At 35.7% G+C, this 17,505-nt stretch overlaps 1 protein-coding gene across 4 annotated transcripts in view; it reads right to left on the bottom strand.

Annotated features, from left to right (window-relative positions):
* Positions 1-1,527: 1,527 nt before the first annotated feature.
* nckap1 (NCK-associated protein 1) overlaps positions 1,528-17,505 on the bottom strand; it is a 70,761-nt gene continuing 54,783 nt past the window's right edge. For all 4 annotated transcript variants that reach the window (XM_073845588.1, XM_073845589.1, XM_073845590.1 and 1 more), the window contains 11 exons: positions 16,528-16,746; positions 15,074-15,204; positions 14,832-14,929; positions 12,262-12,355; positions 10,748-10,830; positions 9,750-9,830; positions 9,584-9,677; positions 5,288-5,404; positions 5,025-5,134; positions 4,778-4,867; positions 1,528-2,362 (listed from right to left, as the gene is read on the bottom strand). In XM_073845588.1, the coding sequence (XP_073701689.1) occupies positions 2,246-2,362; positions 4,778-4,867; positions 5,025-5,134; positions 5,288-5,404; positions 9,584-9,677; positions 9,750-9,830; positions 10,748-10,830; positions 12,262-12,355; positions 14,832-14,929; positions 15,074-15,204; positions 16,528-16,746 (1,234 nt within the window). In that variant the 3' untranslated portion in view covers positions 1,528-2,245. The remainder of the gene's footprint in view (positions 2,363-4,777; positions 4,868-5,024; positions 5,135-5,287; positions 5,405-9,583; positions 9,678-9,749; positions 9,831-10,747; positions 10,831-12,261; positions 12,356-14,831; positions 14,930-15,073; positions 15,205-16,527; positions 16,747-17,505) is intronic.

Here is a 17,505-nt window from a genome sequence, read left to right as displayed (position 1 = left end):
GGTAAAAACAAGTCCATAAAAGTAAATCTAGTCTTTTAGAAACATCTGCACAGTGTGCCGTTTGGCTCAGCTTACGTGAGAAGATTTAGATGAGCAGTCTCCGATCAAAGAAGTCCAGCAATGTTCCTGTCAGCTTGGACTAAAAACAGAATAATAAAAGCTCTGTATATAGAAGCCATTTTTCATATTCCTGCATAATACAATGTCAAAATCACACACGGAACCTGTTACAGGATTCCCACACTTTGACAAATGATTTTTCCATGAACTTTAAAGTTGTCTGTGACCTCTAAGGTGTTTTATTCAATAATACCAGTTAAATCCCTGCTGAAAAAAACAGCATATGCTGGTTAGGTATATTCTGGTGCTGGGATGCTGGTTTAAGATGGTCCTTTGCTGGTTAATGCTGGTCCTTTGCTGGTTAATGCTGGCCCTATGCTGGTCCTTTGCTGGTTAATGCTGGTCTTTTGCTTGTTAATGCTGGCCCTTTGCTGGTTAATGCTGGCCCTTAGCTGGTTAATGCTGGCCCTTTGCTGGTTAATGCTGGCCCTTTGCTGGTTAATGCTGGCCCTTTGCTGGTTAATGCTTGTCCTTAGCTGGTTAATGCTTGTCCTTAGCTGGTTAATGCTGGTCCTTAGCTGGTTAATGCTGGTCTTTTGCTTGTTAATGCTGGTCCTTAGCTGGTTAATGCTGGTCTTTTGCTTGTTAATGCTGTTCCTTAGCTGGTTAATGCTGGTCTTTTGCTTGTTAATGCTGGCCCTTTGCTGGTTAATGCTGGTCCTTAGCTGGTTAATGCTGGTCTTTTGCTTGTTAATGCTGTTCCTTAGCTGGTTAATGCTGGCCCTTTGCTGGTTAATGCTTGTCCTTAGCTGGTTAATGCTTGTCCTTAGCTGGTTAATGCTGGTCTTTTGCTTGTTAATGCTGGCCCTTTGCTGGTTAATGCTTGTCCTTAGCTGGTTAATGCTGGTCTTTTGCTTGTTAATGCTGGTCCTTAGCTGGTTAATGCTGGTCCTTTGCTTGTTAATGCTGGCCCTTTGCTGGTTAATGCTTGTCCTTAGCTGGTTAATGCTGGTCCTTTGCTGGTTAATGCTTTTCCTTAGCTGGTTAATGCTGGTCCTTTACTGGTTAATGGTCCTTAACTGGTTAATGTTGGTCCTTAGCTGGTTAATGCTGGTCCTTTGCTGGTTAATGCTGGCCCTTAGCTGGTTAATGGACCAGCAAAGGGCCAGCATAAACCAGCAAAGAGCCAGCATTAACAAGCTAAAACCAGTATCCCAGCAACCAAACATACCTAACCAGCATATGCTGTTTTTTTAGCAGGGATATGAATAAATCATTTAGACATTTGTGAATTGGTTTGACTGAATTATTCAAATGAATCAAAGGAATTAAAGCGGCCCAGTCAAACTGCATATGACCTGATGTTTATTCATGTTATGGAAGATACACTGTCATTTCCAAAATATCCAAAACATATAAAACCGGTTAAAGGAGAGGAGGAGGGGGAAACAACTGATAAACATTCAATAAATATGTAAGAATGTTTATTGTAGCTCACAGACAGGTACAATGGAGTGTCAATGCCACAAGGCATCATGAAAGTTAGTTAAAAAATTATACTATGCTTTGTACAAACAACACTAGGTTGCTTTTATAACATGTAGTTATGCACAATTCTGCCGTTTCAATCAAAATGAGATGCTGTTATATCCATTAATTTGGCAAGTATGTCAAAGAAACACAAAGTGTAATGAAAATAAATGCAAATTCACAGGGAGGGAGAGAGAGAGAGAGAGAGAGAGAGAGAGAGAGAAAGCACGCAGTAACCCACACAGTTTAGATCTAGAACAACATCAAAAAAGAATCACTGTTTCATAGAGGCATCTGTTATCGTAACAAGCATTTAGCATGATGTAGAGTTTTTAATAATTCACCCTTGCCCTCCCCCCCACATCCCAACACGCACAATTAACTATTTCATGTGTTTGTTTCCATGTTTAACCATTGCAAATGAAAACACAAACCAAAAAAAATGGTCAAAATGATACTTAGTGTCACTAGTCCCTGGGATCAAACTCGATTATTGTAAGTGGTCAATAAACAAATCTTTTTTTTCCCTCTTTATTCAGTGTCATAAAAGTTGATCCCGTTAAAAGTCTTGAACTGGTAAGACTAAAACATTGGAGAATCCTACAGAGGAATATGGAATGAGGGCTGAAGTATCCGCCCCTCGGGTGCTCTACGCTTACGCGGAAGAAGACACGGACTGCTTGTATACGGCGTGGTAGGCATTCCGGAGCAGGACGTATGGGAAGCAGGATTCCAAAAGGTCCATGGTGAGGAATGGTGATTCTTGAACAATCTAGACAAAAACAATCACGTTCAGAACAGATGGTCAGGGCGATACGACTGGGATGTTCTGCTGTAAGTGACACACGTGGGCTCGTTCTGATAAAAACCCGCTTTCCATTACACTCCTAATTCAACGCGTCCTGCAGATTGCGCTTCAAAGAGAGAAAATCCCATGGACAAATCTCCCGCAAGACTTGCTGATCAAAAGAGCTGCGTGACTCTCAAACACAAACAACAGAAACTTTAGCACATTTTCCCAGTCATCAGATGGTTACGAACAAAAAAAGAAGATGGAAATATGGAGAAATAGTGCGCACCAAAGCAGTTGGTTTGGTTCTTTTAAGTATTTTCCCATTTCATTTTCTCCATAGGGATTTCAAAACATTCTTCAGTTTCAAGCAATGAACCAATAATAAAAAGAAAAGTCGAAAGGACAGAAAAAGGATAGAGAACACTAGTGTTAGAGGGTAATTTTTTATAAGAAAGAAAACAAGTCAAAAGAATAGAAAAAGAAAAGAAAATGCTAGTGTTAGAGGTTATTTTTTTTAATAAAAAGAAAACAAGCCGAATGATTAGAAAAAGAATAGAAAATGCTAGTGTTAGAGTTTAATTTTTTTTTAAATACAAAGAAAACAAGCCGAATGAATAGAAAAAGAATAGAGAACGCTAGTGTTAGAGGGTCATTTTTTAATAAAAAGACAAGTTGAAAGAAAAGTAAAAGAATAGAAAATGCTAGTGTTAGAGGGTAATTTTTTATGATAAAAGAAAACAAAATATAGGATAGAAGAATATAGAACGCTAGTGTTAGAGGGTAACTTCTTTTAAATAAATAAAAAGAAAAAAGTAAAAGAATAGAAAAAGAATAGAGAACGCTAGTCTAAAAGGGACATTTTTAATAATAAATAAAAAGAAAACATGAAGATAGAATAGCAAAATAACAGAAAACGCTAGTGAGTTATTTTTTTTAAATAACTAAAAAGAAAACAAGACGACAGAATAAAGGAAGTATAGAGAATGCTAATGTTAAAGGGTCATATTTTATAATAAATAAAAAGAAAACATGAAGATAGAATAGCAAAATAACAGAAAACGCTAGTGCTGGAGTTATTTTTTTTTAAATAACTAAAAAGTAAACAAGTCGAAAGAATAGAAAAAGAACACAGAACGCTAACGTTACAAGGTCATTTAATAAATAAAAAGAAAGGCTGAAAGAACGGAAAACGCTCGTGTTAGAGTAATTTTAATAAATAAGAAAACAAGATCGAATAGAGAAGGGTAGTGTTAGAGGGTCATTTTTGATATATATATATATAAAAAAAGGAAACAAGTTGAAAGAATAGAAAAAGCTAATGTTAGAGGGTCATTTTTCTATAATAAATACAAGAAAACAAAAAAATAGAATAGAAAAAGAAGAAAACGCTAGTGTAAGAGGGTCCTTTTTATATCAATAAAAAGAAAACAAGATAGGAAAAAAAAATAACGCTAGTGTTAGGGAGTATTTTTTTATAATAAATAAAAAGAAAACAAGAAGATTAATAGAAAAAGAATAGAGAATGATATTGTTAAAGGGTCATATTTTATAATAAATAAAAAGTCGAAAGAACAGAAAATGCCAGTGTTAGAGGGTCATTTTTTTTTTTAATAAATAAAAAGCCAAAATAGAAAAATAAAAAATGCTAGTTAGAGGGTAATTTTTATAAATCCATAAAAGGAAAATGAAGAAAGAATAGTGCTAGGACTAGAGGGTCATTTTTTATAAATAAAAAGAAAAGTTGAAAAAATGCTAGTGTTAGAGGGTCATTTTATATATATATATATATATATATATAAAACATAACAGATGGAAGAGATGTTTTTAGCCGTTTCTTGAAGATAGCTAAAGACTCAGCTGCCCAGAAGTTTGTAAATAAATAAATAAATAAATAAATAAATTCTGTATATATATGTAAATACACTTATTTAATTATTTTCATTGTAATATAATTTAAAATGTTATTTATTCCTGCGATGCAAAGATGAATTTTAAGCATGATTTCTCCAGTCTTCAGTGCCATTTCTAGCTATTCAGTGCTGAAAACAGTTTTTGCTGCTTAATATTTTTTTTGTTGTGGAAATCGTGATACATTTTTTCCAGGATTCTTCGATGAAATACAGTTAAAAACAGCATTTATTTAAAACAGAACTCTTCCCCAATTATTCAACGTACTGGAAAATACTATTTCTTTTTTAAATAAAAAAATTGAAATCACAGCGACTTTTACAGAAGTACATATATAATTAAAAACCTCATATGATAAATCTTCTTGAATAATTAATACATTATCATTAAAAATAGATATGTCTACGGAGAAATTGATTGCACTGTTGCAGACCATTATGAAACGCTCTGTCTTTTGTCTTGAAACGGAGGTGTGGATTCACTCACCATGTCCAGGAGCAGGTAAACAGACTCCCTGTTCCGTGTAGTGGTTTTATCCGTCTCCTGTCCAATCTTCAGCAGGCTGGAGGAGGCGAGCTGTGGGAGAGATTTACAGGGTTTTATTAAGCTGCAAAGTCCCATAGAGAGAACGCACTGAATAAATGGAGTGTTTATTGTTCACATGTTGAATGAAATGAAATGAAAAAGCTTTAAGCCAGGAATTAGGACAATTCCAGCTAATACTGTTACTTACGGCGAGGAACTCTTTGAGGCGATCCTCTATGCTGCCCTTGTGGATAGTGAACAGAGCAGCGGCAATCTGGTTTATCGCTTTAGCCAGACAGTGAATGTTGTTGCAGTGACCTTAAAAGATTTATAGAGAGTTAACACACACACGATAAATGCCAATGCGCATTAAAACGCGTCGTTCCAGCGGACCGCAGTTCAAACAGCACAGATGTAATCTGATTTCATTCGCAGCGGTTCAGCGCGAGTCTGAAATGTAAAAATTGGTACCTTCTATTGCGGGACTGTACTGTGACATCACGTTGCTGGCCAGGGTCGGCATGGAAACGGCCACGAAGACCATCAACAGGCAGGCGATCTTGTACTCCTCCTCCGGGCTAATATTTTCTGTTACAAACACAGAGAATCGAGTTCATGAGTTTTCCTTTAGGTAACTCCGAGAAACACTGACGTGCTGCCATTGCGAGATGGCAGGGAAATTGCAGCGATTGCATTTCTCTCTCTGGACAGTGTCTGAAAATCTCCGCCAAGGGCCAAGAAAAACGGCACTAATGTCCAAAAATTAACTCTTATTTATATTATTAGTGCAACAGTGTTTGGGAGTGATTCAATTAAGTCTAGTTCGCTATTTAGATAGTAAACAGAAGACGTTTGGATTTAACCATCAGGGGAATAGAACAAAAACATCAGTGCTGGCCAAGAGGCCCTGGAGGGTCTGGGCTGCTCTGAGAAAATGAAAGCTGTTCACCGGAGAGCTTTGCTCAATTCTGGAGAACTGCTATGTGGAATGAAGTATGTTTAAGTGCACAAGCCTCTTCTCTGGAAGCCGATTCCTCGAATGGGCTCCAATGCCTGATGAGGGTTTGATAAGCAATGCAGCACAAATGCATCTGAAAACAGCTGTGCGAGAGGAGCTACTTTGAAACTAGCTTTAATACACACATCATTTCAAACATTGCTAACTCTTTACAATAAGGTTACTAAGGGTGTTCATTCTTGTCATGTTTGGTTCGATTAAACCAAACTCTGGTGCGATTGCTTTGTTAGTGTGGTTCATTTGGGTGGCATGCACAAAACAAGCGGACTATGACAAAGACTATTAAAAAGATGGGTCTTGATCCGCTTCCAAATGAACTCTGGTGCAGTTCAAATGAAATATGAACGCAACACGGACCGAATACTTATAAACAAACCAAAAACGGGAAGTAATGAAAAGATGCGACACTATGCCACACGAAAGGAACAACCGGTGTATCTAAAACAAAATGCACAGAGGGTAAACATGGAGCAACGAGGAGGTAAAGTGCCTTTTATGAGCTCTTTGTGAGTTCGCAGGTGGTAAAAAATAAATAAAATCATATACACGCAACAAAGAGCTTAGTCCAGCAGACAGCATTAGATGCATGCAACTTAAAGAGGCTCTGAGCTGACCGATTAGTGAATGTATACATTGATGTCATGCAACTTAAAGAGGCTCTGAGCTGACCGATTAGTGAATGTATACATTGATGTCATACACCCACAGCGTCGTTTTAAGTCGAACGCACGTTTTCCTTTTGTTTGCAGTGTTCCGTCATGAAATATACATCATTTAACCCGACCAATCAGGTTTTGAACGTATCACTATGCCTTTAGGTGCGCTGTCAAAAATGCCAGTGTGAACGCTAAGTGGACCAGGACCAAATGTATCATTCTCCTTTTTGTTCCAGACCAAATGAACCAAACAAACCGAACTACAAGTGTGAAAGCACCCTAAATGTTAAGAATAGTGTAATTTGCAATTTGACATGCTACCGTTGTAAAGGACTGCCAATTTGTTAAAGTATGAAGTCTGCATTGCATCGACCATTTTGTATGGAGCAGCACTGAAGGACTTTTATTTTGGTACGAACTTAACGTGCATGCAAAATGATCCGCTGTCGGCAGGTGTGTGCGCTTAGTGAAGGATGCAGCCTGCAGTTTGTGGTGTAAGTGACTTTGCACATTACGTAAATTGTAATGTAAGGTTCCGTAATTGGTTTATGTAGTGTTTGTTTCTGTTTTGTTTTTTGTGTCGTAGTTCTTACGGTGTCTACTTGAAGGAAAACGTATTAAACATGTTTGGAAACATCAGACAAGGAGCACTGACCATCAATTCAGTGGGTTAGCAACAACCATTTACAACAAATTTTGGCCGGTAAGTTTTAAAGGTTTAGCTTAATCCAGAACTAAAATTTCCCTATATTTACTCACCCTCATGTCATCCAAGATGTTCATGCCTTTATTTTTTCAGATGAAAAGAATTTAAGGTTTTTAAGAAATCAAATGCATATTTTTTAACCAAAGATGCTCATCTTGCACTAGCTCTGCGTCCACGACTTGGAAAGGTCATGTGTGAGGAAGGAGGAAGTACTGACCCAGTGTTTACAAAGTGAACGCACAAAGAAAGTCAAACGCCCTTTACAAAAAAAGGTAAACAACGATCTTGGACAATTTTGAAGAAAATTAAAGTGAATTTTGGAGAAAATGAGGAGTTTTTCGACCTACCCTACCTTTGTAAACTGGAGTACACAAATTAAGAATTATCCACTCATGACCTTTCCAACATGATTAGGTGATGTGTGAAGTCAAACTAGTTCTGGGATCCTCAGCTGGGATCATGTAGAGCCCTTTGAAACTGCATTGAAACTGTAATTTGGACCCATTGGTTTCTATTGAAGTCCACTATATGGAGAAAAATCCTGGAATGCTTTCTTCAAAATCCTTAATTTCTTTTAGACTGAAGAAAGACATGAACATCTTGGATGACATTGGAATGAGTAAAGCCTCTGTCACACGCGATTCAGTAAAAAACATGCAATGTGAACCATTAAACTGGCGAATGATCTCAGCTTCAGCGTGGATAGTAAGGAGCTCCCTGATCTTTGTGCATTCCTGTTTACACATTTTTTTGCCGCGAACGTTGATCTGGCTTTAAAACACCCGGTAAAAGAGTTGCACGATTCTGGCTTTTGTTCACACAGCACTAAATTCGGGACTGATCCCGGCAATGTTACTAGTTTTGTTGAAATGTTCAGGATTTTTTGATTAGTAGAAAATTAAAAAGAACAGCATTTATTTGAAATAAAATGTTTTCATAACATACAATGTCACTTTTGAGAAATTTCATGCATGCTAAATAAAAGTATCAGTTTCTTTAATTCAAAATAAAATCTCCACATTTGATTAGTAGTGTAAATGCATACATTTTTAACATTAAGCTTTAAAAAAAAAAGAAAAAAGAAAAACAACCGTTAATGTATAAGGAACAAAATGTATCCACCTTTTTCTTTAACGTGGAAGTAACCCAATGGGTGAGACTTCCGGTTCATTAGCCACTATAGGGAAATAACGAGAAGAATAACAATGAGCAAAAAACAGTACAACTGTTTGCACTACAAACCAGTGTGTTCACTGTGTTCAGGGTTGTTTTGTACAGCTAAATATAGCTGGATGAGCATGACCCATAAAATTTACAAAAAGGCTACGCCCATTGTTACGGGACGAAAAAGGTGGATCATTTATGAATTATATAACAAAATTCAAATTAAATTTAAAATTAACTAAATATTTACATTAAAAGATCAGGTTTTTTTATCAAAGCAACCTGTCCAAATGGACTGATTCTTTGAGAAGTGAGAAGTGCATTTGATTATCGGCAAAAATGTTTTCAGCATTTAAAAAAATCATGTAGCATTCCTTTGTCACATTACACTGTTACAATAGCCAAGTCTGATCACACTACAGAAAATGATAAAAGTGTCACTTTTGGTTAGCTACTCTTCAAGGCTGAAAACGACACTCATGAGACAGATCTCCTATGCACAGATATTTTTTATTATTTTTAACTCTTGAGGTTGTGGTTAAGATAGGCCTGGCCATGTGAGGTTTAAAACTTTCTTGTGAAATCATTCACCACAGAAATAATAAGACATGGTAAACTGATACTGTGACCAAAGTGAACATGGGTGTGGATGTAATGTATGTTTCTGAGTGTGCATTATAGCGTGAGGTTACACCGTAATCACAGTGCAAGCGAGCATCCTAGCGCTGCAGTACTTGACCAGATTAGACCCGATATAAACCATGTGATACCACTTAACGTTTCAACACAAACCAAACCTTTTTTACAGCCAGCTAGCTTGCATCCAAGGTCTTAATACAGGGATTTCTGGTAAATCATTTGGCATGAAATGGCCTTTAGATTTGAGCAACAAAGTGCACTTTGGAAAAAGGATTCCTGTTCAACTATTCTTTCAAGTACGCGCATACCGACGTCACACTTTGCTAAGCACCTATTTGCTGATGAAAGCCGAATCCCAAAAGTGGACGCTCTGCGTTCTAGAGCAAAAACACCTGACGCATATCGGCACATCGGCATAATCTGTGCTTTCTTAAGAGGCCACAACTAAAGAACTTCCAGTTACGGCATTTTATTTTCCGCCGACTGGTGAGCCAGTTTTTATTTTGGTGCCAAAATGTTACATCTGGGTTAGAAATGCCCTGAAGTGAATTACCATTTTGAATGTGAAATCTGAAATAACCTACCAGATTTCTGGGAAGACAGAGCCACTACCAGAGCAGGATCAATCTCACAGGGCAGGCCTGCAGCAGAAGACAGCTCGTACACATTCATGGCAACCTGAAAAAAAGGGAAATTTTCAGATCTGGTGGCCCATCGTTACTGCTGACGGCAAGTCTGAACGTCACCTACCTTCATGTCAGTTTCACGAGGAATGTGGTCTTTGAAGTCTTCCACGGAGCTCACCAGGAAGGGAATGTGGCAGGACAGCACCTGGAGAAAAGGACACATCTGTGATTAGAGCTCATTTGGGCTACAATGTTTTCAGTTAACCGAAATGAGAACAAACTTATGCCATTCCAATGCTGTATTATTTCCTTTTTTCCTCCAAATGCTCTTTTTCATACAGTTTGTATGAAAAAGATCAGCTTGGACACAATCTTATGCCTTCCATTAAAGGAGTAGCTCACTTCCAGAACAAAAATATACAGATATGTACTTAGCGCCTTGTCATCCAAGATGTTCATGTCTGTCTTTCTTCAGTTGTAAAGAAAGTATGTTTTATATACTTTTCAACCTCAAACGCTAGTCTTGTCTAGCTCTGTGTGAACCCTGTGTAATCCAGTTCATCATAGTTAGGGTATGTCAAAAAACTCCCATCTCATTTTCTTCTCCAACTTTGAAATCGTCCTACATCGCTGTTTTACCTTTTTTTGTAAAGGGTGTTTGACCTTCTTTGCATGTTGACTTTGTAAACACTGGGTCGGTACTTCTACAGCAATGTAGGACGATTCTGAAGTTGGAGGAGAAAATAAGATGGGAGTTTTTCGACATACCCTAATTGTCATGAACCGGAATACACAGAGTTCACGCAGAGCTAGACAAGATGAGCATTTGAGCTTTAAAAGGTTGATAAATTATACATTTTTTAGAAAATAACCAATCGTTTCACTAGATAAGACCCTTCTTCCTTTGCTAGGATTGTTAAGAAACCTTTAAAGCTGCATTTAAACTGCATTTTGGAAGTTCAAACTCGGGGGCACCATAGAAGTCCATTATATGGAGAGAAATCCTAAAATGTTTTCCTCAAAAACAATTTCTTTATGACATGAACATTTGGATGACGAGGATGTTCTGGAAATTAACTATTCCTTTAAGATGAAATGATGTCCATGTAAGTAACAACTCACATCTCTGAGAGCTTCCTGAGCCAGAGAGCGGAATGACAAAATCACGCCGATGATGGTCATCCGTTTCAGCACGCTGTCGACCGCTACAGAAATAGAAGACAAGTCATATTAATAACTTCTAAAAATAGGCCATTTTCCTCCTTTAGAACCACTAAAAATAGGTCTGCAGGTGGTGTGTATATGGGCCACATTCCTCAGACAGGATTTTAAAATTCCTGCTCACATTTGAGCTTGGTAATATGAGTGTATGAGGACAAGCCTTAATAAATAGCACAAATAGCTCTGTGTAGAGAGCCCTGTCTGCCATGATTGTTATTACAGCTCATAGTGTGACATTCCAAACAGTTATTGTCCAATACAGTGCTTCTCGTGGACATGACTGGAAATTTACAATATTAAAATATTCAAAATATCTCATTTTATTTGCCATTTTTATATTTTTGAAGTTTTATTTGTCATTTCAGATCTTCGTGAACGATTTCAATATGTCTCTTCTCATTAAAGCTTATTCTGGCAAGGAACCGCTGTTCTGACAGGAAGACATATAAAGTGACCAAACACAGTTTGCTTTGTTTTTACATGCTGTTCATGAGCAGATTAATCTGAACTAGGTCAGACACCAGCAGAGAGAGAAAAAATATGGAATTTATATTATATAAGGAATATCTGTCTTTCCAATACTGATTATTTCATGAGCAAAGCAGATTAATATAATAATATATGTGACCCTGGACCACAAAACCAGTCATAAGTGTCATTTTTTAAAATTAAATAAGGTTTCCATTGATGTATGGCTTGTTAGGATAGGACAATATTTGACTGAGATACAACTATTTGAAAATCTGCAATCTGAGGGTGCAACAAATCCAGATATTGAGACAATCGCGTTTAAAGTTGTCCAAATGAAGTTCTTAGCAATGCATATTACTAATCAAAAACTAAGTTTTGATATATTTACGGTAGGAAATCTACAAAATATCTACATAGAACATGATCTTTACTTAAAATCCTAATGATTTTTGGCATAAAAAAAAACTCTGATAATTTTGACCCATTCAATGTATTGTTGGCTATTGCTACAAATACACCCGTGCTACCTACGACTAGTTTTGTGGTTCAGGGTCACCCTGTTCACCCTGGCTGCATTTATTTGCTCAAAAATACAGTAATATTATTACAATTTAAAACTGTGTGTGTGATTTCTTTATACTTTAAAATGTAATTAATTTCTTTGATGGCAAAGCTGAATTTTCAGCATCATTACTCCAGTCTTCAGTGTCACATGATCCTTTAGAAATAATTTTGATATGTAGATTTCCTGATCAAAAAAACATTTATCATCATTAGTATTGAAACCAGATGTTCTGCTTAATATTGTTTTGGAACTGTGAAACTGTCACTTCACTGTCTTTTGATCAATTTCAGGTGTCCTTGTTGAATAAAGGTATTATTTTGTTCACAAATATTACTGCACGGTATTTTATATAATTAAAAATCCCACAAATGATACGCACATGTAAGCCGCTTAAAGAGTGCTGCCATGTGGTCCGGCTTGTCAAAGCTGGTCCTCATCTGGGTCAGAACCTCCACGTTGTCCACCACAAGTTTCTGTAAGGGCGACAAAAGGCAGTGTGATGAGTAAGCAGGAAAAATTTATGCGAATAAGTCTGAAGCAGTCTGCACATCTTTCCAGAGGAGGACATCATTATAGCTACACGCACTTTTAAAGAGATTAAAATCTAACAACAGCATTTATAAAAATGTTGATTGCCAGAAAATGAAAACAAAATGCTGTCAATTGAACCCAGAACATTACTTTTAACGCCCAAGCAGAACAATCTTGAACAGTAGCCGATTAAAGGCATGAAATCGCCTGAGACGGGAACAGTGAAGAAACGCAAGAGAACGGGTTTGCATGTCAACAAATGATTTGCGTAATTTGAGCTCCGAGAGAAAACATGTTCCGCGTTAAAGCCCTTCGGTGAACATGGTGCAGAATAGAAATGCAAAATAAATCATTTCACTCCACAGCTGATTGTGGGTCAGATAGGAAACTTGGTTCTCTTTCCCCCAAATTACTTTCAGCTGAAGAAAAGAGGTTTGCATCACTGACATGTGCCAAGCCTGCGTTCACACACTTTGGTTGGTGCTTGTTACTCAAAAGGCTTTTATAATGCAGAGGACTGTTTCAATTACATATATCACGCATTTGCAAACCCGCTGCTATTAATGAATGAAATGCATAATGAAAGGGTTTTACATACAGATGAACTGCCCAAGAAAAAGTAAAAAAAGCAGTCCATTCTTTAATCATTGTGTCAGGGATTGAAAACAATACACCATTCATACCTCATGAGGAAGGCTTTACCTTCAATGCAATCAAACGAGCATTTGGTTCAGGTTTGATCATAGTTGCCATTAATTCATCATTGCTGACAGTTCTCAGTTGTTGTTGTCTAAATGTTATGCAATAACTGGGAGTGTGGGGAAGCGCTACCTAAACTCTGTTCCCGGAAAACAGGCCCACATGGAATCTGTGGCTGCAACAATCCACAAAAAGCTCTTCATATTTCCACAAAATTGGGATGTCCAATCATTCACAAAGTTCTACACATCCTCTTGTGTTTTGGTTTTACATATTTGGATAATTTAATCATGTTTTACAAATGTACTACTGTCAGCAATGTTTTAAGGTCATGAGCTTAAAAACATTGTTTTATGTTTAAAACAACAGAATTTCACATGTTTTCCCCTAAAAAAAGTCCTTTATTCTGACCTAAGCTGCTTTTATTTGCTCAAAAAGCTATTTCATTCTAATTTAAAAACTCATTTTTCACTTATTTTAATATATTTAAAAATGTAATTTATTTCTTTGTTGGCAAATCTGAATTTTCAGCATCATTACTACAGTTTTATTGTCACATGATCCTTCAGAAACCATCCTAATAATTTGTTGCTCAAAAAAAAAAAAAAACATTTCTTATTATTATTAATCATCAAAACCTTATGTGCTGCTTAATATTTTATGGAAACTGTGATCAAATTCTGAAATACAATATTAAAATCCAGCAAAAACTAAACAAAAACTAAAAGAAAGGTCACAGATTCAGTCTAGACCTGCCGGTAAGTCAAAGTAATTCTACCTAAAAGAATAAACACATACAGTAAGCAAAATAATAATAAAGCCAAATAGTGACATTTTTAAATGATTAAATAAATATATTCATAAACAAATAAATACTTAAAAACAGAAACAAATAAAACAAACAATTGTTTTAATTCCACCGTTTCAATCTGGACCTGCCCATAAATAGAAGTGAAGTTTGCTCTATAAATAAATAAATAAAAACCACTCATACTAAATAAGCAAGCAAGTTAATAAATAAATAATTTTGTTAAAAGACAAAAAAGGGTTTAAGCATAAAAACAATAAGTGTAACACTGCTTTAAATTGTTGTTGATTTTCCAAAAAAAACATTAAAAAGTTTTCCGTTTAATTTAATTGCATTTTTGTTTTAGTTTTTCTGAATAAAAAATAAATATACATTTTTCCCTAATTTACAGAAGACATCCACTAAAATGTCACTTAGTGTGACTATCTAGTCAGGCATATTTACAACAAAAAACTATTTATGACATATTAAAAGACAAATTACTTTCACCCAAAATACTAATTAGTAATTCTACATTTTAAAATTTTTGCCACAAAAGGTTTTGCCTATTTGTCAGTAATGTTTTATTCAATTAAAACACAATAAAATTTACTACGTGCCCTTATTCTTTTATTAATTTAATACATACAAGTCAGAATAAGCATGTTGTTTGAATTTTTACATTAATATTGTGTTACATCTTAACGTCTTTGACCCAAATATAATTTCTCAGATTTGAGCCTTGCCAGTGAGTCGAAGTGACTATGGGAATCACTGTTTAACAGGAAGACTAAAAAAAGGCTCTAATTGCTTTCAGGCTGTCTCCGACAGAGAACCGTGCTTCTGAAACGTTTTCAGAGGAAGGCAAAGTAGTCAGAACTGTGACAAGCCTATTAATGTGACATTTCACCTCAGAGACCCCTATTGCTCACCTTGAGTTCAGCCACCTGGGAGGAGATGTGCCACATGAGGCTCTCGCTGAGGAACTTCATCCCGTACGGACCCAGCAGCTCAGACAGGGAGCGCATTTCTGGAAGACAAAGACAAGGTTGTTTAGACATGCTATGACAGTTTGTGGATATAATCACATCCAGCTGAAGAAAACATTGTGAAATGTTTCTAAACAAGGAAATCCTTTATTCACAGTGTCTTTGTGGAGTGCTTTTCCCCTCACCAGATATGTCAGAATACTCCTCCGCATTAAAGGTGAGCTCATTCTCTGTGGGCAAGTTGACAAAGGCCTTCATGGCAGGAAAGTAAGCGATGTGACCGTTGCTAACCTGCCGCAGTAGAGTCTCCAGATACCTGCGCACAGATTAACACCAAACCAACTTTTATTTTTTTAAGGAATATTACACAATATCACACAATTTTTCATCCATGATTTATTTTTACTGTTTAAACCTGTTATGCAGCACTTTGTTTGACAAAAAAATGAAACAATTTTTTTACATTTCAGGTTATATCTGAAAAGACTAATTAAATTGCTACAATTCATTGCATTTGTTTAATTCTCACCATTTTTGATGGCTCCAATTGTATTAAATCATAGGACACAGAAATCAAAACATTAAAACAGACAAAATGTATGACAAAAATAAAAAGCAATTCATAGCCCCCCATTGTTAAAATTGTTAAATTGTTTTGAAATTGTTTTTTTTTTTAATTATTAAAATGTAATTAAACATTAAAAGTTAAAATGGGAGAAAACAAACAAACTAACAAACACACAAACAAAAAAACTGAAGTAGGGAAATAAGAAGTAATTTGGGAAAAAATAAAACCGATTTTACATGGTCCTAGTTAATAAATGTCAAAACCATTAAATGCTTAAATTACACTACCAGTGATTTTTAATGTTTTTAAAGTCTCTTCTGCTTACCAAGTCTGCATTTATTTGATACATTTTATTTGAGTACATAAAAACAGTAATATTGTGAAATATTTTTACTATTTAAAATAACTTCTTTCAACTTGAATATCTTTTCAAATGTAATTTATTCTTGTGATCAAAGCTAAATTTTCAGCATCATTATATATATATTTTTTGTTGTTGGGAAAGAACTGATAGAAATTAATACTTTTATTTAGCAAGGATGCTTTAAATTGATCAAACATCATGATAAAGACATTTATAATGTTACTAAAGATACTAAAGATTACTAATGATACTAAAGTGGTGTTCTTCTGAAAATTCTATTCATCAATGAAACTTCATAAAAAAAATCTACTCAGCTGTTTTCAACATAATAATAATACATGTGTTTTGAGCAGCAAATCAAAATATTAAAATATTTAGAATATTAATATTAGAATATCTTGCTGTTCAAAAACGTTTGACTGGTAGTTGATTTACTGTTCAAATTATAATTACATAACTGTTCAAGTAAATTAAAATAGACTATTTTACCCAATATTTGTGTATACTAGTATTTTTACGCTGTTTACAGCATAATGTTCTAAGCCTTGCAACATACCAATGCTAAACTGTATTTAAGTTCAGTCAAGGCTTTGTTGCTTCCTATGTAGAGTGTTCCAAATCAAGAGGTTTTATTTCAGTTAGGACATCTTAGAAGGCAGGAGTCTATGCAGGCAGTACATTTGGGCCATTCTGGAATAGAGACTCACCAGTTAGTGTAGAGGCTGGTGATGGTTGGTTCTCCGTGGCTGTCGAGGTGTTGGGTCTGCTGCAGCAGCACGTTGTTGAACACTCTGGTAATGTCAATCTGCACATAATTCTCAATGGACTGCAGGACTGTCATGTAGGCCCGCACGCTGGTAAGCAGCTCGGATGGTTTGGCGATCTCCTGTGTGGCCTGGTTGTACATGGTCATCCCGACTATGGACCTGAGCGACAGTTACAGACACGGTCAACAAGTGCTGAAAGACAAAAATATACCGCCCCTACTGACTTTAACATATGTCTCTTGTTCTATTGCACATGATTAAAGGGATAGTTGTCATTAATTACTCAACCTCATCGTTCCAAATCGTTAAAAACAAAAGCAATGACTTCATTTTCCGTTCTTGTAGCATCATAACATTATGGTTGAACTACAGATTATTCTAACAAAAGTCTTACAGTTTGGAACGGCATAAAGGTGAGTAACCAATGACAGATCTTTCATTTTAGGGTGAACTATCCCTTTAATTTGTGCATGTAATGCTAAAAGGAACAAACTGCTTATTTTCATAATATTTTATCAATATGCTAACTTCTACAACTTCTAAAACAAACATTTCTGCTGATTACAACAATGCAGCAAAAATATTACTACTAATACTATACTTAATATTAAATACTAATATAAAAACAATACATCAATCCAACTGAATAAACGATCCAATAAGAAAATCCCAATGGATAAAATCCATTTAATACTTTACATAATTTCCTACTAAATGTTCAGTTTTTACTCAGAAATAGTTCCCATTTAAAAGTCATTAAATTCAACATGAAACACACACACAATATATATATATATATATATATATATATATATATATACACACATACACACACACATACACATACATACATACATACATATGGAAAATATCTGTTATTCCTCCACCTGATGTTTATTTAGTTGGACAAGCGCTATT

This window comes from Garra rufa, chromosome 8, assembly GCF_049309525.1.
Source record: "Garra rufa chromosome 8, GarRuf1.0, whole genome shotgun sequence".
Lineage (NCBI taxonomy): Eukaryota > Metazoa > Chordata > Actinopteri > Cypriniformes > Cyprinidae > Garra > Garra rufa.
The sequence above is the reverse complement of the archived record's forward strand: the minus strand, read 5'-3'. Positions and strand labels throughout refer to the sequence as shown.